Here is an 18,885-nt window from a genome sequence, read left to right as displayed (position 1 = left end):
TTCTCCCTTTTTCAGAAAAAAAGAAATATTGGCAAGTTTTAACCTCTGAAATTATACTATCAGGGAAAGTCAATGATGCTGGCTCACCAATTCGTGTGTGTGTGTGTGTGTGTGTGTGCGCGCGCGCACATATATGTGTGTATATTTACAGACACGTGAACATATATGTATACACACTCAATATTTAAAACTATATATACACAGATGTATATACATGTATATCTGCATGTATACATACACATACACAGTCCTTACTTCTGATGGTTCCACTTGTGATTTTTTGATTGATGGTGCAAAAGAGATACACATTCAAGTGGAAACCATACTTTGGATTTTGAATTTGGATTTTTTTCCCAGGCTAGTGATATGCCCTATGATCCCCACTAGCCGCAACTCCCCAGTCTGCCTGAGGATCATGACAGTGAACAACAGATACACTTACAACCATTCTGTACCCATGCAACCATTCTGTTTGTCCCTTTCAGTATATTATTCCATCAATTAAACGAGATACTCAACAGTTTATTATGAATTAGGCGTCATGTTAGAGGATTTTGCCCAACTGTAGTTTAATGTAAGTGTTCTGAGCACCTTCAAGGTAGGCTGGGCTAAGCTATGATGTTCAGGAAGTTAGGTGTATTCAATGCATGTTCCAGTAGTGAATATTTTCAATTTAGGGCGGCTTTTTCAGAACTACCCCCATCATAAGTGGAGGAAAATCTGTGCACATAAGGGCACACATTTTAACCGATCTTGTTTTCAGAACCCCTGCGCAGAGGCCGGGTTGCCCCTTGCGGGGCGTGCTGGCGGCAGAGAGCAGTGGGGAGGGTGTGCGCCCGGCAGCGGGGCGCCGCTTCTTACCTTCAGAGGGGAGTCCCCCGAGGCTGGGCGGGGCGGCAGTCCCTCCTCCACTCTGGTCGCGACGACGGAGGTAGGAGTTCCAAAAGCAGGAGAGAAACGGCAATCCGCTGCCTCCCTAGCACTGGGAAACACGAAAGGAACGAGAGGAGCCGCAAGTGTGATTAAAGATGTAAAGCTACTAGAGAAGGTTGGGGAAAGAGAGAGAGAGAGAGAGAGAGTGGGAAAAAAAAAAAAAAAAAAGAACAGAGTAAGAAGAAAGAAAAGGCGTCTGGCAGCCGCGGAGGCTGTGGGGGGCACGCAGCTCCGTGTCCGCAGTGCTAGGAGGGGCGCTGCTCCGTCCCGCGGACCGTCCCGGGTCTGGGATGATCCAATCAGAGATGCTCCTCGTCGGGGTTTTCTCCCGGGGAGGGGCTGGGGGCCGGGAACCCTCCCGGTTTGCGGTGTTCCTCGGTGGGGGGTACGCCCGGTTTCGAGCCCTTTGGCTCCGGGGTGCTCCTGGTCTGGGGCGCCCCTCGCAGCGTGCCAGGGATATGGACTCCTCCACCTGGGCGCCCCGCCTCTGAGTTCCGGGAGCCGCTCGATCGCGGGCGCAACCGCACGCAGCTGGAAAATCCGGCGCCTCGCCCTTGCGCCGAGGTTGACTGTGGTCCCAGCCGCGCGCTGCAAGTTTCGGGAGCTCCCGGGCGGTGGGCGGTGTCCGAGGGACCTGCCGGGCCCCGGGCGCTCGGTGCTGCTCCTTGCGCACCCTACAGGCCCACCGAGAGGTTTGCACTAGAGTTAGGTGGGGAGGGAATCAGCCTGCACTGGGCAGAGGGGCACTGTCTTTGGTCAAGGGGAAGGAGCTGGGGAGGGCTGCAGACAAGAAAGAGGCCAAGGAAGAGCCCCAAAGACAGAGGACGGTTCCCTGAGGTCGTCCAAAGTGAGGAGGACGCCGTTCTCTGAGGCACTCAAGTCTCAGATCTGTGCTGAGGCCTTCTGCTTAGGCTGGGGGTGGGGGTGGGGTTCTCTCTTGGGAAGTAATAGAGAGGGGGCAGAGGTGTTGAATTGAGATTTTAAATTGTTTAGAAGAAAAGGAGGGCAAAGGAGAACATGTGTTTCAAAGTTTTTATAGTGTGGTAGAACTCAGGATACATTTTTAGACTGGTCTGTAGTAGGATCTGTCCAACAAGAGTGAAGAATGAAACCCATGACAGGGAGAGGGTTTAATGAGACAGTGATTTTCATCCTTTTTATTCAGGCAAAATAGTTCATCATATAATGAAAGAGAAAGATCATACAATTATCTCAATAAACACAGTAAGAACAAGCATTTGACAAAATTCAATAGCCTTTCTTCATTCATAACACTAGGAATACTGAAAATAGAAAGGAACATCCCTAACCTAATTAAGAACATCTATAAGAAGCCTGCAGGTAACTTCATCATTGTTAAGATAGCTATTCTGCACAAACTGTGGAGTTTATAGAGTCTATACATTTTTAGGCTCTATAGGTTATAGAGTCTGTATTTTTCATGCAATCCAAATCCCAGGAGGAATTTTCAAAAAAAATTGAGAAGTTGTTACTAAAATTTATGTGAAAATGCAAATGACCTAGAATAGTTAGAACAATCGGGAAAAGAGAACAAAGTTAGAGGATTTATGCTGACTTGTTGAGTAAGGCAATACTAATCTTGACAGTGTGATATTTGCATGAGTATATAAATGGAAAATAATAGAAAGTAGAGTAATAGACCCACACATATATAGCCTATTGATTTTTGACCAGGCACCATGTCAATTCAATAAAGAAAGAGAAGTCTTTCACAAGTATAGTGGAGCAACTGGCATATCTCTATGGAGAAAAAAGAATGAAGGTTGACCCTTACCTCATCCTATATGCAAATATCATAGACCTACGCCACCATAGACCTAAATATAAAATCTGGAACCATGAATATTTCATAAAGATACATGGGAGAATATCTCCAGACCTTTAAGTTAAAACAAAACAAAACAAAACAACTTAGATAAGACACAGAAAGTGCTAACAATATAAGGAAAACTGATCAATTTAGTGTTATCAAAATTAAAACCATCTGCTAATACCATTAAAAAAATGAAGAGGTAAGAAGGTAAACCTGGAAAAATTGTCACCTTACATCTATCTGAAAAGGAATTGTATCCAGAATATATTAAAAAATTTCCACACATCAACAACATGAGAAACAACACAATTTTAAAATGTGTAGAAGATTTTACTTTCACTGAGTGATACATGAATCTTCCTGATGAATAAGAGCATGAAAAAGGTTCAACATCATTAATCATCAGACAACTGCAAGTTAAAACCACAATGAGATTCTTTTAACACCCACTGAAATAACTAAAATTCAAAGAAACCTGACAGTACCAATCATCGGTGAGGAGTTGGAACAAGAGCGGTCTCGTACATGACTGGAGGAAAAGTAAAATGGTACAATTAGTTTGCCAATTTGACGATTTCCTAAAAGGGACCACTCTATCGAGCCAAGAGAAATAAGAGCACATGTCCACAAGAATGTTCACAGTCTCCATATTCACAATAGGTACCATGTGAAACAACCCATACGTCAATCACCAGGGAGAGGTTAAACTGTGTACAGCCACACAATGGAATACAACTCGGTAACACAGAGGAACAAAGTATGGACACATGCAAAACATGGATGCAACTCCACAACGTTATGTTGTGTGGAAGTAGGGAGTCCCGGTGCTCCTTCTCTGACTTTATTGATAGAAATTTCAAGATCTGACAAAATTAATCCATGGAGATAGAAATCAGAACATTGTTTGCCTCTCAGGAAGGAGAGGGATTGGCTGGGAAATGGCAGGATGGGACTTTCCCGGGGGGTGATGGAAATATTTCTCCTTTTTTAAAAGATTTATTATTTATCCCTCTATTTTAGAGGGAGAGAGAGGGCACGAGTGGGGAGAGGGAGGAGGGGGAGAATCTCAAGCAGACTCCCCACTGACTGGGGAGCCCAACGTTGGGGCTCGAGCTCATGACCTAGGAGGTCATGACCTGAGCCAAAATGAAGACTAAGATGCTTAACTGACTGAGCCACCCAGGCTCCCCTGGTGGAAATATTTCTACCTTGTTTGGGATGGCAACTACACGGGTATATGTAATTGTCAAGACTCATCAAACTTAGGATCTACATTTTATCGTAGGCAAATCTGACTCGAGTAAGGGCAATTCCTTGTGTTTTTATAATTCACCAGAATTTTTACCAGGGTCCTACGGTAGGTACCCCATTGGTTTTGGCTGAGTTCATTTTATTCACACTACCTTGTGTGGTAGGCGAAGCATCTGTTACTCTCGCCGCACAGATGAAGAAACCGGGAGAGGTCTGTGGTGCCAGAGAAGCCAGACTTCTGGAGGTTCTGCAGCCTCTCTGTGAGCAGGCACTTGGAATCAGCCTCCTGGAGCTGAGAAAGCCCTCAGAGCTCTTCTCCTCCATCCTCCCATGTTTTAGTTGCAGAAACTGTAGCTCAGGTGACTTGGGAGGTGATGTGTAGGTTTGGGAAAAGAAGTCCTGGAGAAGTGAGCTCAGCAATGTGCGAGTTTGCCCTGGGGCCAGCTCTGTCTGGGTTCTGTGAAGTGTTTCCCTCATCCCTCTGGGTTTCCTCAGTGGATTCAAACCCCATAAGGTCAATAAGGAGTGTGCCTGATTCCCCTGTGTACCCCTCCACCGCCCTTCCTTTCCCTGCCCCTCTCAAAGAGATATTCAGCTCATGTTCAAAAAATGCAAGCGCTAAATATTTGCAAAGCAGCTTACAATATAGACAGTTAAAATATAGTTAAAAATAAAATACGTCAAAAACAGGAAAGAGATTATTAGAACTTCCTTGTTATAGCCTACATACTTGCTGGAGAAAGAGCCCAATTTTGGCTCTATGCGTTCAAGTAGCTAAAGTAAAGAGGAAAATAAAATCAGTTCCAAAATTCTCTATGTCCACAGATCAAAAACAGGTCTGTAAGTCTTGGTGGGTGGGGAAGCAGGATTAAAGGCACATCTCTTCCTGATGGTATTACTCACAGTCACACAGCTGGTTGATAGCAGAGGATGGCTTGTTGATTCCAAATTATGTGATGTTAACTAATCAACTAGAGGGCATCCTTCCCACAGGTTAATTGTTTTAGTAGTTCAATAAAATCAAATATCAACATATAAAAGCACAATAACCAACCAGTGTAGGGGAACCAGATTTAGCAAATAAAAATACAAGAGTCCCAGTTAAATTTGAATTTCAGATCAATTTCAGATGAAATTTCATTCTTTGAATTCAACTGATGTCTTGTATTTTATCTGGCAACCTTAATCCGGGGAGTATAGATTTAGATTATACCGTATATAGAGGGATGGGTAACTACAGATTCTTTAGGCAACCTTACAGAAATTTCTTTTCAGGCATTGAATGACAGTTCAAAATTACACTCCTCGTCAAGGGTCTGGCATGTAGTTTTCTTTTGCAGTTAAATCCCAAATCATAGGGGCGCCTGGGTGGCTCAGTAGGTTAAGCGTCTGCCTTTGGCTCAGGTCATGATCCCAGGGTCCTGGGATGGAGGTCCCATGTCTGGCTCCCTGCTCAGTGGGGAGCCTGCTTCTCCCTCTCCTTCTCCCTCTGCCATTCCCCCTGCTTGTTCTTGCTCTCCCTCTCTCTGTCAAATAAATAAATAAAATAAAATAAAATAAAAAAACCAAACCCAAATCATACACTTTTTGAAGCAGCTCAGCTGAGGGTAGGATCTCCATCCACTTGTAAAATCTGAACTCTTGACAGGACTCCCAGGCCGAGAAGACACTGCTGAGTTCTGGATCCACAGTGGGACTCTGTGCCCCTTGAGGACATTTGAACTCCTTTAGGGAATTAATGGGAGTGGCCTTGACCGTGCACCTTAACCTTCACTTTTGCCAAATGGTTCTGCCAAAATGCCCTACTGATTTCATAGAAATGTCACAACAAACCAGTTCCTCAAATTAAAAAAACAACAACAACTTATAATTGGGAAATCTAAGATATACTGACATGGTCACTGAAGAATTACTTATAATGAGGGCCGTTTAAATTCAACACAGCTCAGATATACAATGATAACTAATGAGGCACATCAGCTGTGGCACAACCATGAAATAGAATTCTATGAATATTTAAAATGTTAAAATTTAAGTGACACATCAAATGTTTTTACCATGATATAAAATAGAAAAATATGTAAAACTACATGCTGTGGGAGCTCAGCTACATAAACGGTATGTTGCAGCACAAATTCAATTTTTTTTCAAATACTAAATTTACCACAACGTTTAAAACTCATTATCTTAGGATGATGGATTTATGGATAATTTTTGCTGTTTTCTTCTTTCATATTTTCTGTTCTTCCGTAACTTTTAGAGTGAGAAAAAACATATTTCTAAAGAGAATGAACATCTCTGTAAGAAATTTTAGAACCGCAAAAACTTGATCATAATGGTAACCGGATAAGTCCCTCCAATAACATCGACAACATTGGGATGATAAAACCTAGCATCCAGTCAAATAAAATGTAATAAATTCTGGTCTGTTGGGAACGAGATGCACTGCTAATATTCTGCTTGTGGGAATCTGAGTGTTCTTCAAGGTTACATGAAAATTTAGCTCTAACACTTCCAGTTTGAAGTTCCAAAGTTCCACATGTAGAATATTGACAAGGAATCAAGAGCAGGAGAACAGGAAAGAGAGAGAAAGAGGGGGAAAAAAGCATAATGAAAGATCCTAGGCCACATGGAGAAAAACCAGCAAAAGAGGAAAAGGAAGGAAAAGTGGGGTGAAGAGAGGGGGATGGAGGATAAAAATTTCTGGGCATTTTGCATCCCCCCAGAATCAGGAAAATGGAAGTAAAGTTGCTAGATGAAACTGGAGGCCTGCACACTCTTAACATCCCCACTCCTCGTGGCTCTGCTCTGGTGTCCTGTCCAGTGGCGTCATCCAGCAAGGAAGAGTTCAGGTCAATGGAAATCAGGTGCATTATCAGCACATCAAAGCAAACCTTACTGCCCCTGGGCACTCAGGGAAGCCAAACTGGGTATCTTCTCTGGCGGTTTGTATGGCACAGGCATGTGGTACCTCACGTGCTTCCAGAATTTGGAATTCGGGGACCGTTTGTTGGCCACGTGGTCTTCCCTCCACTTGATGGTACCTTGCACTTCCATGAGATGCTTGAGGGAATCTTGCAGCTCCCCAAACTGCAGTCCACCGGGTTTGCTCAGAGCCTCCAATTCTATAAGAATCACCTTGGAGTCATTCTGGATGAGGGCGCTGTGCAAGGCAATCTCCTGCTCGTAGGCAAACTCCCTGCTTTGCTCCATCTCAGGAGTCAGGATAAAAATCTGCCGCCGACTCTTTCGTATGTTGCTTTCCACTGCAGCGGCTGCATCTGGGAATAAAAGACAAAGATCACATTTCCTGTTGCTGCATTTTTAAGTCTAATGCTTTGATCATAAATGTTCTGAACTTAAAAAAAAAAAAAAAAAAAAAAAAAAAAAACATTATGGTTTCAATCCGGCATGACATTCTGACACTGATCAGTTCTTCACTCAGGAAAGGGGGAATGGGCTTGGATGGACCACCTGTTATGTTCGACTTACCCATCTCGCTGTGAGCAGCACATCAGTCCCAAGCCCCTCTTCCTTACCATGTAGATCAGTCCTAACTAAAACAGAGTCTTTGGAGTTAAATGGCAGCTACGTAGAGATATTTAGTGGGAGAATTAGAATTCAAGTTCATTAGCTACATATTATCTTCTTAGAATATTAGCTTATGTGTTTTACGAGGGCTTAGTACTTTCACTCTTAGGAACCCTTGCTCCTCTGAACTGACTAAAGTCTCTAAGGGAGTCCTAGAGTCACATCATTCCCCAATATCTCTGTTTGAGAAACTGATTTGATACAGACTAGAAAAAATCTTAAGGAAGACCAGATCCCCTTATCAAGTTAGAGTTTATACAGCATCAACTCCATGGTGATGGCAGGTAATTTCTGGGCAGACTTAGGAAGAATGTGTAAAATATTCAGCTCTCACAGCAAGGAGGGAACAGAGACAACAAAGAAACGCAACCACAAAGGAAACCACTCCAGATATTCTCAGAGGGTGGCAGCTGAAAGACTGCCAAACCATGTAGTGGGAACGAGGGAAATAAATGTTGAATAGTGCCAGGTACAGACCTCAGGATCCTAACAGAAAACTTGGCACACTCAAAAGGACGGACTTAAGAGAGGTTAATGAAGGACAATTTGTAAAAGATGTGGGCAGAGCCAAGGGAAATCAGTGAGAGATGCCTCAGGACCCCAGCAGGGGAAATAACAGGGAAGCATTACCCTCCTCCAGGTGTGAAGGGGAGGAAACAGTTATGGAAGCTAATGAATATAAAGGCAGCTAAAGGAGCCCATGTTCTGGGAGAGAAGAGCCCAGCTACCCTGGCAACCTCACGGGATGCCTGCCTCTGAACTCCTGCCAGTGCTTCCATTGGCCAAACCCAGCAGGGGCGTGATGGATTCCATAATGACCAGCCCCCCCCCAGGGCCACTAGATGGAGGGGGGCACAGAGTGGATTTGAAGGAGCAATCTTCCGGAAGTTAACTAGCATGGGAAGAAATACACTGATGCAGTCAGTCATGAACTCTTCCGAAGGGACGAATGAAGTTTGATGTTGTTTTGTTAGATCTGATCTTATTTTGGTTAAAGTAAGGTCAGAAGACATCCTTGAGGGAGGGGAAGTGGGAACGTCCCCTGGTGAAAAACAGCACAATGCAGGCCACGCAAGCTTGGGCCTCAGCGAGCTGGTGTTCACGTTGGGCTGGAGGGAGGTAAAACTAGAAATGAGGGCGATGGATCTGAGACGAAAGTGATGAAGGTTTGCAGCCAGATGTGGCAGGTGGTGTGACATTGCAAACAGCTCCCTGAGCAGATGTGTAACATGAAAAGAGCATTTGAGCACTGCGACTCATTTCTCTCTCCTGGAATGAGGAGCCGAAGGGAGAGCTGGAGGAGAAAGCAAGCCTCTAGAGAAAACTTGGATTCCATTTTCCTGAATTGTTCATTTTACAAGTCTCCCCCACCATTGTGGGGTGATTAACATTGCCCAAATATCCCAGGATGAACCAGATTCACCTGCTGTGTGTTCCTTTAAATCTCTAGATGCTTGAATCCCTCTTTGCAGTGGAAATGCCAGTTTAAATTCACAGTCTACTAAGCATTAACTTTAGTGGACTTACCCTCATGATGCTCCTGCTTCACTCACATTCCAAACACTTCTTGCTCTCTCAGGAATTTGAGAAGAGCTATAAGGACGGCTCATGGGTACTTGACATAAATATAGAGGGAGGAGGAGGAGAACAGCTACTGAGAGGCCAGAATTGTGACAAACTGTCAAAGGTACATGAAATCGACTAGGAATACTAAGAAACAGAAGACAGCTCTAGTGGTTGTTGTGAGAATATACATTTGCAATGTTTCTCCAATACAAGGAAAATCATAAAGACTCTCTGAATCCTTGCAAATATTTTAGCCAATGCCTCTGGATATTGGAACAAAATTCTTTGTTTTTTGAGTCTTCTTTTGGTTCATCTAGAAAGAATTAAGATATATGTCAGTTATCCCTAGTGGTGGACATGGGAAGTCAAGTAGGGGCAGTGCTTTGCTCAATCCACCTCGCCGTGTCTTCACATCACTGATACTCTTGTGAAGACCTCATGATCAGGTTGGCCATGGGAGCAAGAGGAACAAGAATGAGTATCTCCTTCTTCTGGAGAAATATTTAAAAACTCTGGTCTTAAGACCTGGAATAATGATTGTCTTATGCCCAACACAGGGGTAAGACCACCTATCTCTTGGCCTTCTGACAAATGTGAATTTCTGTCCTTGATGTATGTTGATAGTTTTACCTTCTCCAGGTAGCAGATCTCTCCCATAAATGCATAAGTTATAACCACATTTATTTTCAAGAACATCAGGCAGAATCTGGTGAACAAAGTGCCCCACGGCATTGGCCCTCTCGGGATTATTTTTATAGTTCCGTGGATAGATTACATAAGCATCGTAGACCTTTCCATCTGAAAATGAGAACAAGAAGTACAACTTTATTACTTGGCTCTGAAAATTCCCATTTGACTCTTCCTAGACATTCTTCACTGAACTTTATTGTTGTTGTTGCCTGTATCCTATCCCCCAAAATATTCTAGAATCCAGAGATGGTGACAAAAATCTACCGCCACCAAATATTATCAGAAAAATCCATCTTAATCCCAAGTTCCCCCCTTTACTGTCTCAGACTGAATGGTAGAGAATAGGCAAGAGTCAGTCCAGTTTAGCACCCACCATATTGTCAAATTTAATTAATAATTTATTGGTAAATATTTATTGTCATGGATAAGGAGTCTTCTGTTGTTTGGAGTCGATCTCAATTTTAGCTATTGTTTTCACCTAACTTAGGAAGTGAAAATGCGAAAGGAGAATCAAATAATTAGCCCTCGTTGATTGGACCGTATGGAAAATGTAAAGTATATCTGCCTCCAAAGGAAAGAATGTCTGATTTAGCAGGCATAAATGTATTCTTTCATGTGTATACTTATGCACATAGGTAGGACTCTTTATGGAGTGGGCTTTCTGGTAAAATACACCTGCATTCTGATGGCCCTTTCTAAGCTCTTCACATCTGGAAAGCAGGAACACTTTTGTTAATGTTTTGAATTCCATAAAGTTTTACCAATACACATTTTCCAGTATGTTTAAACTTTTCTGGACTTCGGCTGATTCTGTTCTTGATTTAGTAGGAACAGTAAGCCTATTGGGGAAGAAATTTGAGCTGTTGAGATGAATCTCAGAACCATAAGGAGCAACAAAAAAGGATAGAGAACAGCCTCAGAGTGGACTGAAAAACAAAAAGATCTGCCGACAATAAGTTAGCAAGCAAAATCTGGGTTTAGTAGCATAGCTATTAAGGGATCAACAGACAAGTAGCCAACAGCCATTATGGATCCTTTTCTTTTGAAGAAAAAGGTGAAACTTGCCACTTACCATTCCTAGTTTTGTAAGATCTAGCTATTTCTCTCCAGAGCAGAATAACCTCAATCCAGAACACTTTCAGCGTTATCACCATGACATTGATTAGCATTAACAAGGTGCTAAATCCCGCCAGTATGTAGTAGGTGCTCTGCTGGTCATCTATTCAAAAGATAAGGGGAGGACAAAAATGATCACTATTATTACTAAAACACGGTAAAATAAACAAATGCATGTCTGCTGACCTCCACTGGGAGTACAAGAGACTCATACAAGAGATGCCTACCTGGGATTTTCATGGCTGCTTTAAGAATCAATAAGTGAACATTTGTTGAGCGCTTACTCTGGGTAAGGCAGCAGGCTAGGCATTGTAGGGGATTCTCAAAGCATAAAAGGTGTCGAGGGAAATGTAAACTTCACTAAGATAGGAGGTAAACATGTAATTTGAGCTGGCAGAGGCTTTTAGGAGTGCTCCCTCCATGCTAGGCTGGGCAGTGGAGCCTTCCTGCAGGAGGAGGGAAGTTTTATAGAACCGCAAAACAAGGAAAATGTACTCCTGGCAAGAGGGGCTGCTGTGAGCCCGAGGGCAGAGATGTGGTGTGCTCTCTGAGGAACTAGAGTAATCCAGTCTGGGGAATTAGTGGAAGACACAATAAGAAATGTGGTTCAGGGTTAGGTTCTGACCAGACTTGAGGCTCCCGTTAAGGCATTTTGCCTTTGTTCGGGAACGTTATGGGAGCCACTGAGAAGCGTTGAGTGGGGTGTTAACAATGAGAGGGGTTGACAAACAAGATTAATCTGAAGGTAGGGGAAGATTTGTCTATGTGAGAAGAGACCATAATTACTTAGAGGAAAATGGACAGGAAGTTTCTGCAATACTTGTGGTGAAAGATAAGGAGGGTTCAGACTCATGTAATAATGAGAAAGGAACGGATATGCCTGGTGTCGGGGCACTAAGGAGAACGAATCAAAAGGTCTTGGGGTCTTACAGCATTGGAAAACAGGGAAGAGACAGGGGCCGTGTACGTCTCTAAAGCATGATTGATGGAGAAGTCAGATTACTGGGGTTCTAGGTTCTAAACCCACCCCCTACTCTTCTCATCACCGAACTGTGTCACATACTCACTGCTTCACAAAGTGCATGCACAAGATGGTTCCCGATTTCAAGGACTTGTAACGGATATGCACAAATTGAATACAAGAGTTGTACTCATTAATGGTATTTTTGGCTATCTTAAGTTTCCTTCTCTCTTTAGAATTAACTGTCCTCTTACAAGTAGTTGCACTTAAAGAAGACTCTCAAAGGAGATTTGTCTCTTATAGCGTTCTCCCTGCATTTTTTGTCTGAAGTCTCAAAGCAAAGCGGTCCCGGTCTTGCCATAGAAAATCATTCATCCGTATTCACAGATTCCCCCCATAGCTCATCAGCATCCTGAGTATCCAGCCCTGTGAAATCAAGAATGGCCAAGGCGAAGAGATTCAAAACCAGAGGGCAATGGAGGAGGCCTGTTACTGGAAATTGGCAGAGAGCTTACTACCTGCACTGTCATCAGTATAAATGATAAATACTCCCTAAGGAAAGCATTTCGACGGGATTCGCCTCCAGCTCACTCTCTCTAAAAGTCCTATCTGGGGGCGTCTGGGTGGTTCAGATGGTTAAGTGTCTGCCTTCGACTCAGGGCATGATCCCAGGGTCCTGGGATTGAGTCCTGCCTCGCGCTCCCTGCTCCACGGGAGGCCTGCTTCTCCCTCTCCCTCTACTGTTCCCCCTGCTTGTGCTCTCTCGCTCTCTCTGTCAAATAAATAAATAAAATCTTAAAAAAAAAAAGTCCTATCTGGATACCCTCTGGGAACCCACATTTCTGGGGGAGATCGTGGTGAAGTAACTGCACGTATGGCTGGCTGCCTCCACTGGGAGGAAAGAAGTTAATCCAAGACAGTAAAGAAAGTTGAAGTTCAATATCTTTCTGTTCATAACTTTATACCTGTATAAATAATTTTGTATATGGTGACTAAACATTAAATACTTTCTGAAAGTGTTTAAAAACAAGAAAACACTGCCTAAGTTTGAGTCCTGGCTCTAACTCTAATTTGGTAAGTTCTTCAACCTCCTCTTGCTTCAGTTTCCTTATCTGCAATATTGGATGGTAGTAACAGTCTCTTCCTCGTGGAATATTGATCAAATAAATAAGAAATGAAATGGAAAATATTTAGACAGGTCTAAAGGAAACAATGAATAAATGTGTACTACTATTACTATGAGTGTCAAGTATTTATTTAATCACGGGAACATAAGCTTTTAAAGTTCTTGTTGTTGAAATTCGAGATACTGTAATTTATTTTGTGATGAGAAACAAAGGAATTCACTGTGACAAACTGCTGTAGCAACAGTTTTTGTTTAATGTACACAGTTGTCAAAACAGAGTGTAACCATGTTATTTAAAGAAAACCAGGGGAAGGGTAGCACATACAAATAAACTAGAAGGAAAAAAGTCACCAAGTACATGTAACATGAAAACAATTCCAATACACAGGTCATCAGAGAACATTCAAAAAGTGACAACGTAAGCAAGGCATGGGGACATCGAGGCAATGGCAGCTCTGGTGGTGGGGGGGGCAGGGGGGCAGGGCACAGCTTCCCCTCTCTTTGGGGATCCACGGTGCCAGCTACCACCACCAGACTGCCCTGATATTACATTATGATGTGGTCCATATGTCCTGGGGCGACTCTGTTATTACTGGTAGAAACCTGGCAACCCATGGAACTCGATAGCACTCAATGTCATGATTCTGTTTGTTTGATAAAAACTTATAAATCAGTGGTTTAAGTCTAAATTAAAGGGAAAATTCCAAGCATGACCTCAGGCAGAGACTTAACATGAACACATCAAATTGGTGGTCTGCTTATCTATCACCCCCGATTTTTTTTCATCACATTGTACCTCTGTGTGTTTATCCAAATCAATCTGGGCTCTATCCCACTTGGGGGTATAAACTGAGGGCTTAACTCTCCCTTTGGCTACGTGACAAACACATTAAATAATTTCCACGTAGTTGTGCGTGGAGTGACAAGTGTAAAAATACCATATTTTTCTCCCCACCCATTTATACTAGATTCAATGCTTCGTCTAACAAACAAGATGTCTTTGCCTGGAAATGCAAACAGGAGAGGAAGTTGACAGGTGCTCAGGAAGGAAATGTTTGTAAAACTATTTTTGCTGACATCATTGCATGCAATGACATACCAAGGGAGTGGGAGGAAGAAGCAGTCTTCGCCCCCAGAGGAGGAGTATGTCATCACTGACACTGGTTAGTGATGTCTGGGTAAGGTGATGATTAAAAGCACAATGACTCTGGGGTGCCCAGTTGGCTCAGTCAGTTAAGCATCTGCCTTCAGCTCAGGTCATGATCCCAGGATCCTGGAGTTGAGCCAAGGGTCCTGGGGTCAAGACCTGCATCAAACCCCGTGTCAGGCTTCCTGCTTAGCAGGGGAGTCTGTTTCTCCCTTTCTCTCTGCTCCTTCCCCCGCTCGTGCTCTCTCTCTCTCGCTCACTCACTTACTCTCTCTCTCTCTCTCTCAAATAAATAAAGAAAATCTTTAAAAAAACCCACAATGACTCTTAGATGGTCTTATTGCTGTTTCAGATTCTTTACAATGTGTCTTCTTATTACCTGTACCCAAGACAGATCATTCTCTGCACCTTGCTTCCATATGCTGCTGATTATTTGTGAAAGAGAATGTTACATTGTAAAAGATTATATATAGTGTCTGAACGTGATCTACTGAAGAGTAGTCAGTTTCCTATTTTTGTTATAATTATATTTTATTGCATCAAATTATAATGAAGTCATTAAAGGCATGCTAGATTCAGATAAAACTAACCAATTTGGCCTTTCCAAGTTACTGGGAAGGTTATCCACCCTAACAAACATAAATGTAAACTGTTGCTTTGTTGAATAATTAGGCCTTATAGCTAGAGCAATGGAAATGTACAAAATTCGTTTTCCTTGATAACTTTGGTATGCGTTCATTTATTCATTCAACAAATTGTTATTGAGTGCAGGCTAGGTACCAGGCACTGCACTACAGATGGAGGCCACAAAGATGGATGAGACACCGTTCCTGCCCTCATGGAGCTTAGAGTCACATTCAGCAGACTCTCAGATAGATTTTTGTAAGTGTGATGAGTATAAAGATAGAGACAGGGCCCTACAGGAACACCTGGAAGGAGTACAGACTCCAAACTGGTGGCCAAGGAAGTCTCCTCACAAAAGGTGGTACCTGAATTGCATGTTGAATAACAGATATAGTAAAGAAATGAGCTGAACTACCACACTTCCCGTGAGTTTTACCTACATTTAGATTGGTAGTTACCAGAGATAGGGGTGGGTGTGGGAGAAATGGGTGAACAGGTTGTGTTTTCTTTTTTTAGTTTAAATACATTGAATCTTTAAAAAGACAGAAAAAGAATGACACGTAGCCAAACAATGTATTTGGTGAAATAAATGATGGTTTCTCTGTATAATGGGATACTATGAAGCCATTAAAAATCATGGTGTAGAACATTTAGTATCATGGAAAGATTTCTACTACACATTAAGTAATTATAAAACAAGCTATAAAACTTTCTATGTAACTTGTAGCAAAACATGTTTATAATCCAAATGTATCTGAAGAGAATTTATGTGGCAATACAAAGGTGGAAGAATAGCCAAGACAATCTTGAAGAACAAAATTGGAAGATTTACTCTACCCAAAATCAAAGTTGATTGTACAGCTGCAGGAAATAAGACAGTATGGTATTAGTGCACAAGTAATTTTTTTTTCAAATAGACAGGATACAAGGGTCACACACTTTTTCTGGAAGGGACCAGATGGTAAATACTTTCGGTTTTGCAAGTAGAAAAATAAATAAATAGATAAATTTAATGTTTTATAAAGTTTAACAATGACAGCATACGATGTCTTACTACAAAGTAGCATCTAAGATCTTCTTCCTGGAATGGGCAGTAATTAAGCACTTCACTTTTTCATCCACTCTGCAGGCCTCACTAACAAAATGTGCATTCTTCAGGACCAAAAAAAAAAATTATAAAAGGGAACGCGTTTATGACATGTCATAAAAGTCATGAAAGGTAACAAAGAGCATGTTCACGTTTGCTGTTAGTGTGTTGTCTTTCATATATAGTGAGACAGAGAGAGCTAATAAAAGCAGAAGGATGGCCAAGGAAGCAGTTGGGTGTTAAAGAGGAGCCAACACGAGAAGGGAAGGTGGGGGTGGGGGGGAAGGAAGGGAAGGAAGAGGTGGGTGGGAGGAGGGAGAGAAGGGAGGGGAGGAAGAAGCGGAAAGTAAAGCTGTAGAGAAGCAACTGGGAAACCATACGACAAATGGTCAGGATTCTTAAGAGGAGATGCTCATTTTACGAGATGGGCCACTTCCATTGTCTTGAGAGCCACACTCCAACACATTGTTCTCTAAGCAAATGATTTCAGCTTACAGTTGATGCAGCTAACTCGGGTGACCAAAGTCTCAGGAACACTCCTTACTTGGACTTCTCCTCTTTAGTCTTACGGTGTGCCGTATCGAACCATGCAAACTCTGAGCCAGACATTCATACTGCAGCAACAAATCCTCCTCTCTCACATCATCTATTCTTAAAATGGTGTTCTGACAAGTCAGCTCATTGCTAAAATTAAAAAGAGGACATGTTACTTTCAATGCTTACTTTGCTGTTGCAAATTGTGTGGGAGGAAAAGGGGATGTTTTAACCTCAGCATAAGAATACCTTTGATTTTGCTCCTGTTCCTCTTGAATTCTTGCTTCACCAAAGTTCTTAACTGTGGTTCCATTCACCTTCCACCGGACGCCAGCCATGAACCGAGAGCCTTTCCCAAAACAAGCAGAGCAAAGTATGTTTGCTCGTTTTCCTAGGTGAGAAGTGACGAAATTCACCGGTAAAATTCAGTTCTGCCAATAGTGTGTGCAGTGGGAAAAAAAATCATTGAACATCTGGTGTGTGCCGGGAACTGATTCCATTCCCCTCCCTTATTGTTAGCACCTCCCTCCCTGTCCCAGGCCCTCGCCTTGCCTCCACCCCCTTCATTCAGTTTGGAGGAAGCTCTGCTCCCACTTGCCTCTCATCTGCTGCGTAAACTAAGGAGATAAATAACTCTGGCTTCATCAATCCCAGATTATAAGGTAGGGCTTCTTTTTAATCTAAATTGGAATTTCTTTGTGACTTCTTTCTTCCACATCTTTCTCCTTTTACTGAATTCTCTTCATCTCTCTGGAAGCCCCTTGGTTGGTAAAACTGTTTTGTTCGACCCAGCTACAATCCCAGTATTGAATCGTTCAAGAGCACTCTCCATTATTACAACTCCTTTTACTTGAGGCTTCCTCCACCCTGAGCTGAAAGCATGGGGGCTGCCCTCATGCTTGGGGACATGCATTCAGCCATCCCTTACTGAGCCCTTGGTTCCTGGGTCCAGAAGTATGCAGAGGGGTGAGGAATGCAGAGTGTCTCAGAAGGTGACAACAGCACACTCAAATGATTAAAATACAAGGTATTCTAGTCTTCTATGGAAAAACTGACAAACGACTTGGGAATACAGAGGGAGAGGTCATTCTAGGGAGCAGCACTGCCATGGCCGTATGCGAAAATGGTTTCCTTGGACCTGATCGGATGGAGGTTCTGGTGGCAGGCGAAGAGGGTGGCATTGGGGAGTGGTATTTGAGCTCACTGTTGAGAGATGAGAAGGAGGAACAACATGAACAAAAGCAAGAAAGAGCGTGGAAACGCTGCCTTAATTAGTGTAACAACTGTGAGGGGGTCAGCGCAGTGGGGACACGGGGCAAGTGGGGTTAACAGCTGTGGATGAGCCAGGATGCAGTAAGAACCAGTTCATGAAGGGACTTAATCTTATAGGCCAAGAACTTTGAGCTGTATCTCATTTCCGGTGGGGAACCAGAGAACACAGAGATGGGCAGAGTCGGAAACCTGGGTTCTGATCCTTCTATCATTGATTATTCACAACCCTGGGCATGTCATTGATCCTACGTGAGCCTAAGTAACCACAAGCATAAATTGGGAACAATGTCCACCTCCTGGAGAGAAGAATGAAGTAAAATAGTATGTGTGAAAGCACCATGAGTTACAAGTACAATACAAATATAAATGCTGGGTATTCCTAATATTAAGCAAGTGCTCAGGTGAATATTTCTACACATCACATTTCATTTAATCACCAAGATCCAGCACGTTAACTGCCTGACCCATGCTTGGGGAATTCAGATCAAGAGTCATACGGAAGGATTCTTCAGGTAACACGTATAGCATTCTTAAAGTTTTCTTACCAATTTCCACTTCTTTTGTTTCATTTTGCGGAGGGGCTATAATTACTGGAAACCAAGAAAAGCTTTCCTCCTCTTAAATCAAAGACAAAGAGAATATAAATATTAAGAGAGCATTGGATGGTGATCAATGCAAAGCTTGTGTTTTCATATTTCTATCCTATTTCATAGCAATGTTTCTCATATTTTTCTGACAATGACACACAGCAACAAATACATGCACACACACACACATACACACAAACGGAAAAGGAAAACATTCAAGTAATACTTTCCCTTACTACCTATGATACTCTTTCATATTTTCTGTTCTCTTTTATATCATTAAAACAAATGTTAATCCAACACATTAAATAAACTACATGACCTGGCAATTTCTAGAAAAGCACAATTCTACAGAATAAGCACAACACTACAGGAAGGAAGATTTCAACAGTCCCATGAAACAACAGCACATATAAGGTACTTAATAAATGCTTGTTGAATGGGAAAAAAAAGCCCTATGACCATGATAAACACATAGGTCCACCCTTCCGCTCACAGAGTTTCACCATTGTGGAAATTCTGTGGCACCGATGCCTAGAGACAGTGAAGGGGGTTTTCTGAAGGAT

At 42.5% G+C, this 18,885-nt stretch overlaps 2 protein-coding genes across 10 annotated transcripts in view; both read right to left on the bottom strand.

Moving 5' to 3' along the window:
* Positions 1 to 1,486, bottom strand: part of IL18R1 (interleukin 18 receptor 1) — a 36,605-nt gene extending 35,119 nt beyond the window's left edge. For all 8 annotated transcript variants that reach the window (XM_027624091.1, XM_027624092.1, XM_027624090.1 and 5 more), the window contains exon 1: positions 862 to 1,486. The gene's annotated coding sequence lies outside the window, so the exon portion shown is untranslated. The remainder of the gene's footprint in view (positions 1 to 861) is intronic.
* Positions 1,487 to 3,865: 2,379 nt separating this feature from the next.
* Positions 3,866 to 18,885, bottom strand: part of IL1RL1 (interleukin 1 receptor like 1) — a 36,476-nt gene continuing 21,456 nt past the window's right edge. The window contains exons 8-13 of one of the 2 annotated variants that reach the window (XM_027622739.1): positions 18,278 to 18,349; positions 16,710 to 16,851; positions 16,471 to 16,610; positions 10,938 to 11,084; positions 9,806 to 9,973; positions 3,866 to 7,299 (exon numbers count right to left, since the gene is read on the bottom strand). In XM_027622739.1, the coding sequence (XP_027478540.1) occupies positions 6,914 to 7,299; positions 9,806 to 9,973; positions 10,938 to 11,084; positions 16,471 to 16,610; positions 16,710 to 16,851; positions 18,278 to 18,349 (1,055 nt within the window). In that variant the 3' untranslated portion in view covers positions 3,866 to 6,913. Of the gene's footprint in view, positions 7,300 to 9,805; positions 9,974 to 10,937; positions 11,085 to 15,645; positions 16,611 to 16,709; positions 16,852 to 18,277; positions 18,350 to 18,885 lie in introns of those variants that run through there. The other variant, XM_027622738.1, reaches the window with a different exon arrangement.

The sequence above is a fragment of the Zalophus californianus genome, chromosome 8 (assembly GCF_009762305.2).
Source record: "Zalophus californianus isolate mZalCal1 chromosome 8, mZalCal1.pri.v2, whole genome shotgun sequence".
NCBI lineage: Eukaryota > Metazoa > Chordata > Mammalia > Carnivora > Otariidae > Zalophus > Zalophus californianus.
The sequence above is the reverse complement of the archived record's forward strand: the minus strand, read 5'-3'. Positions and strand labels throughout refer to the sequence as shown.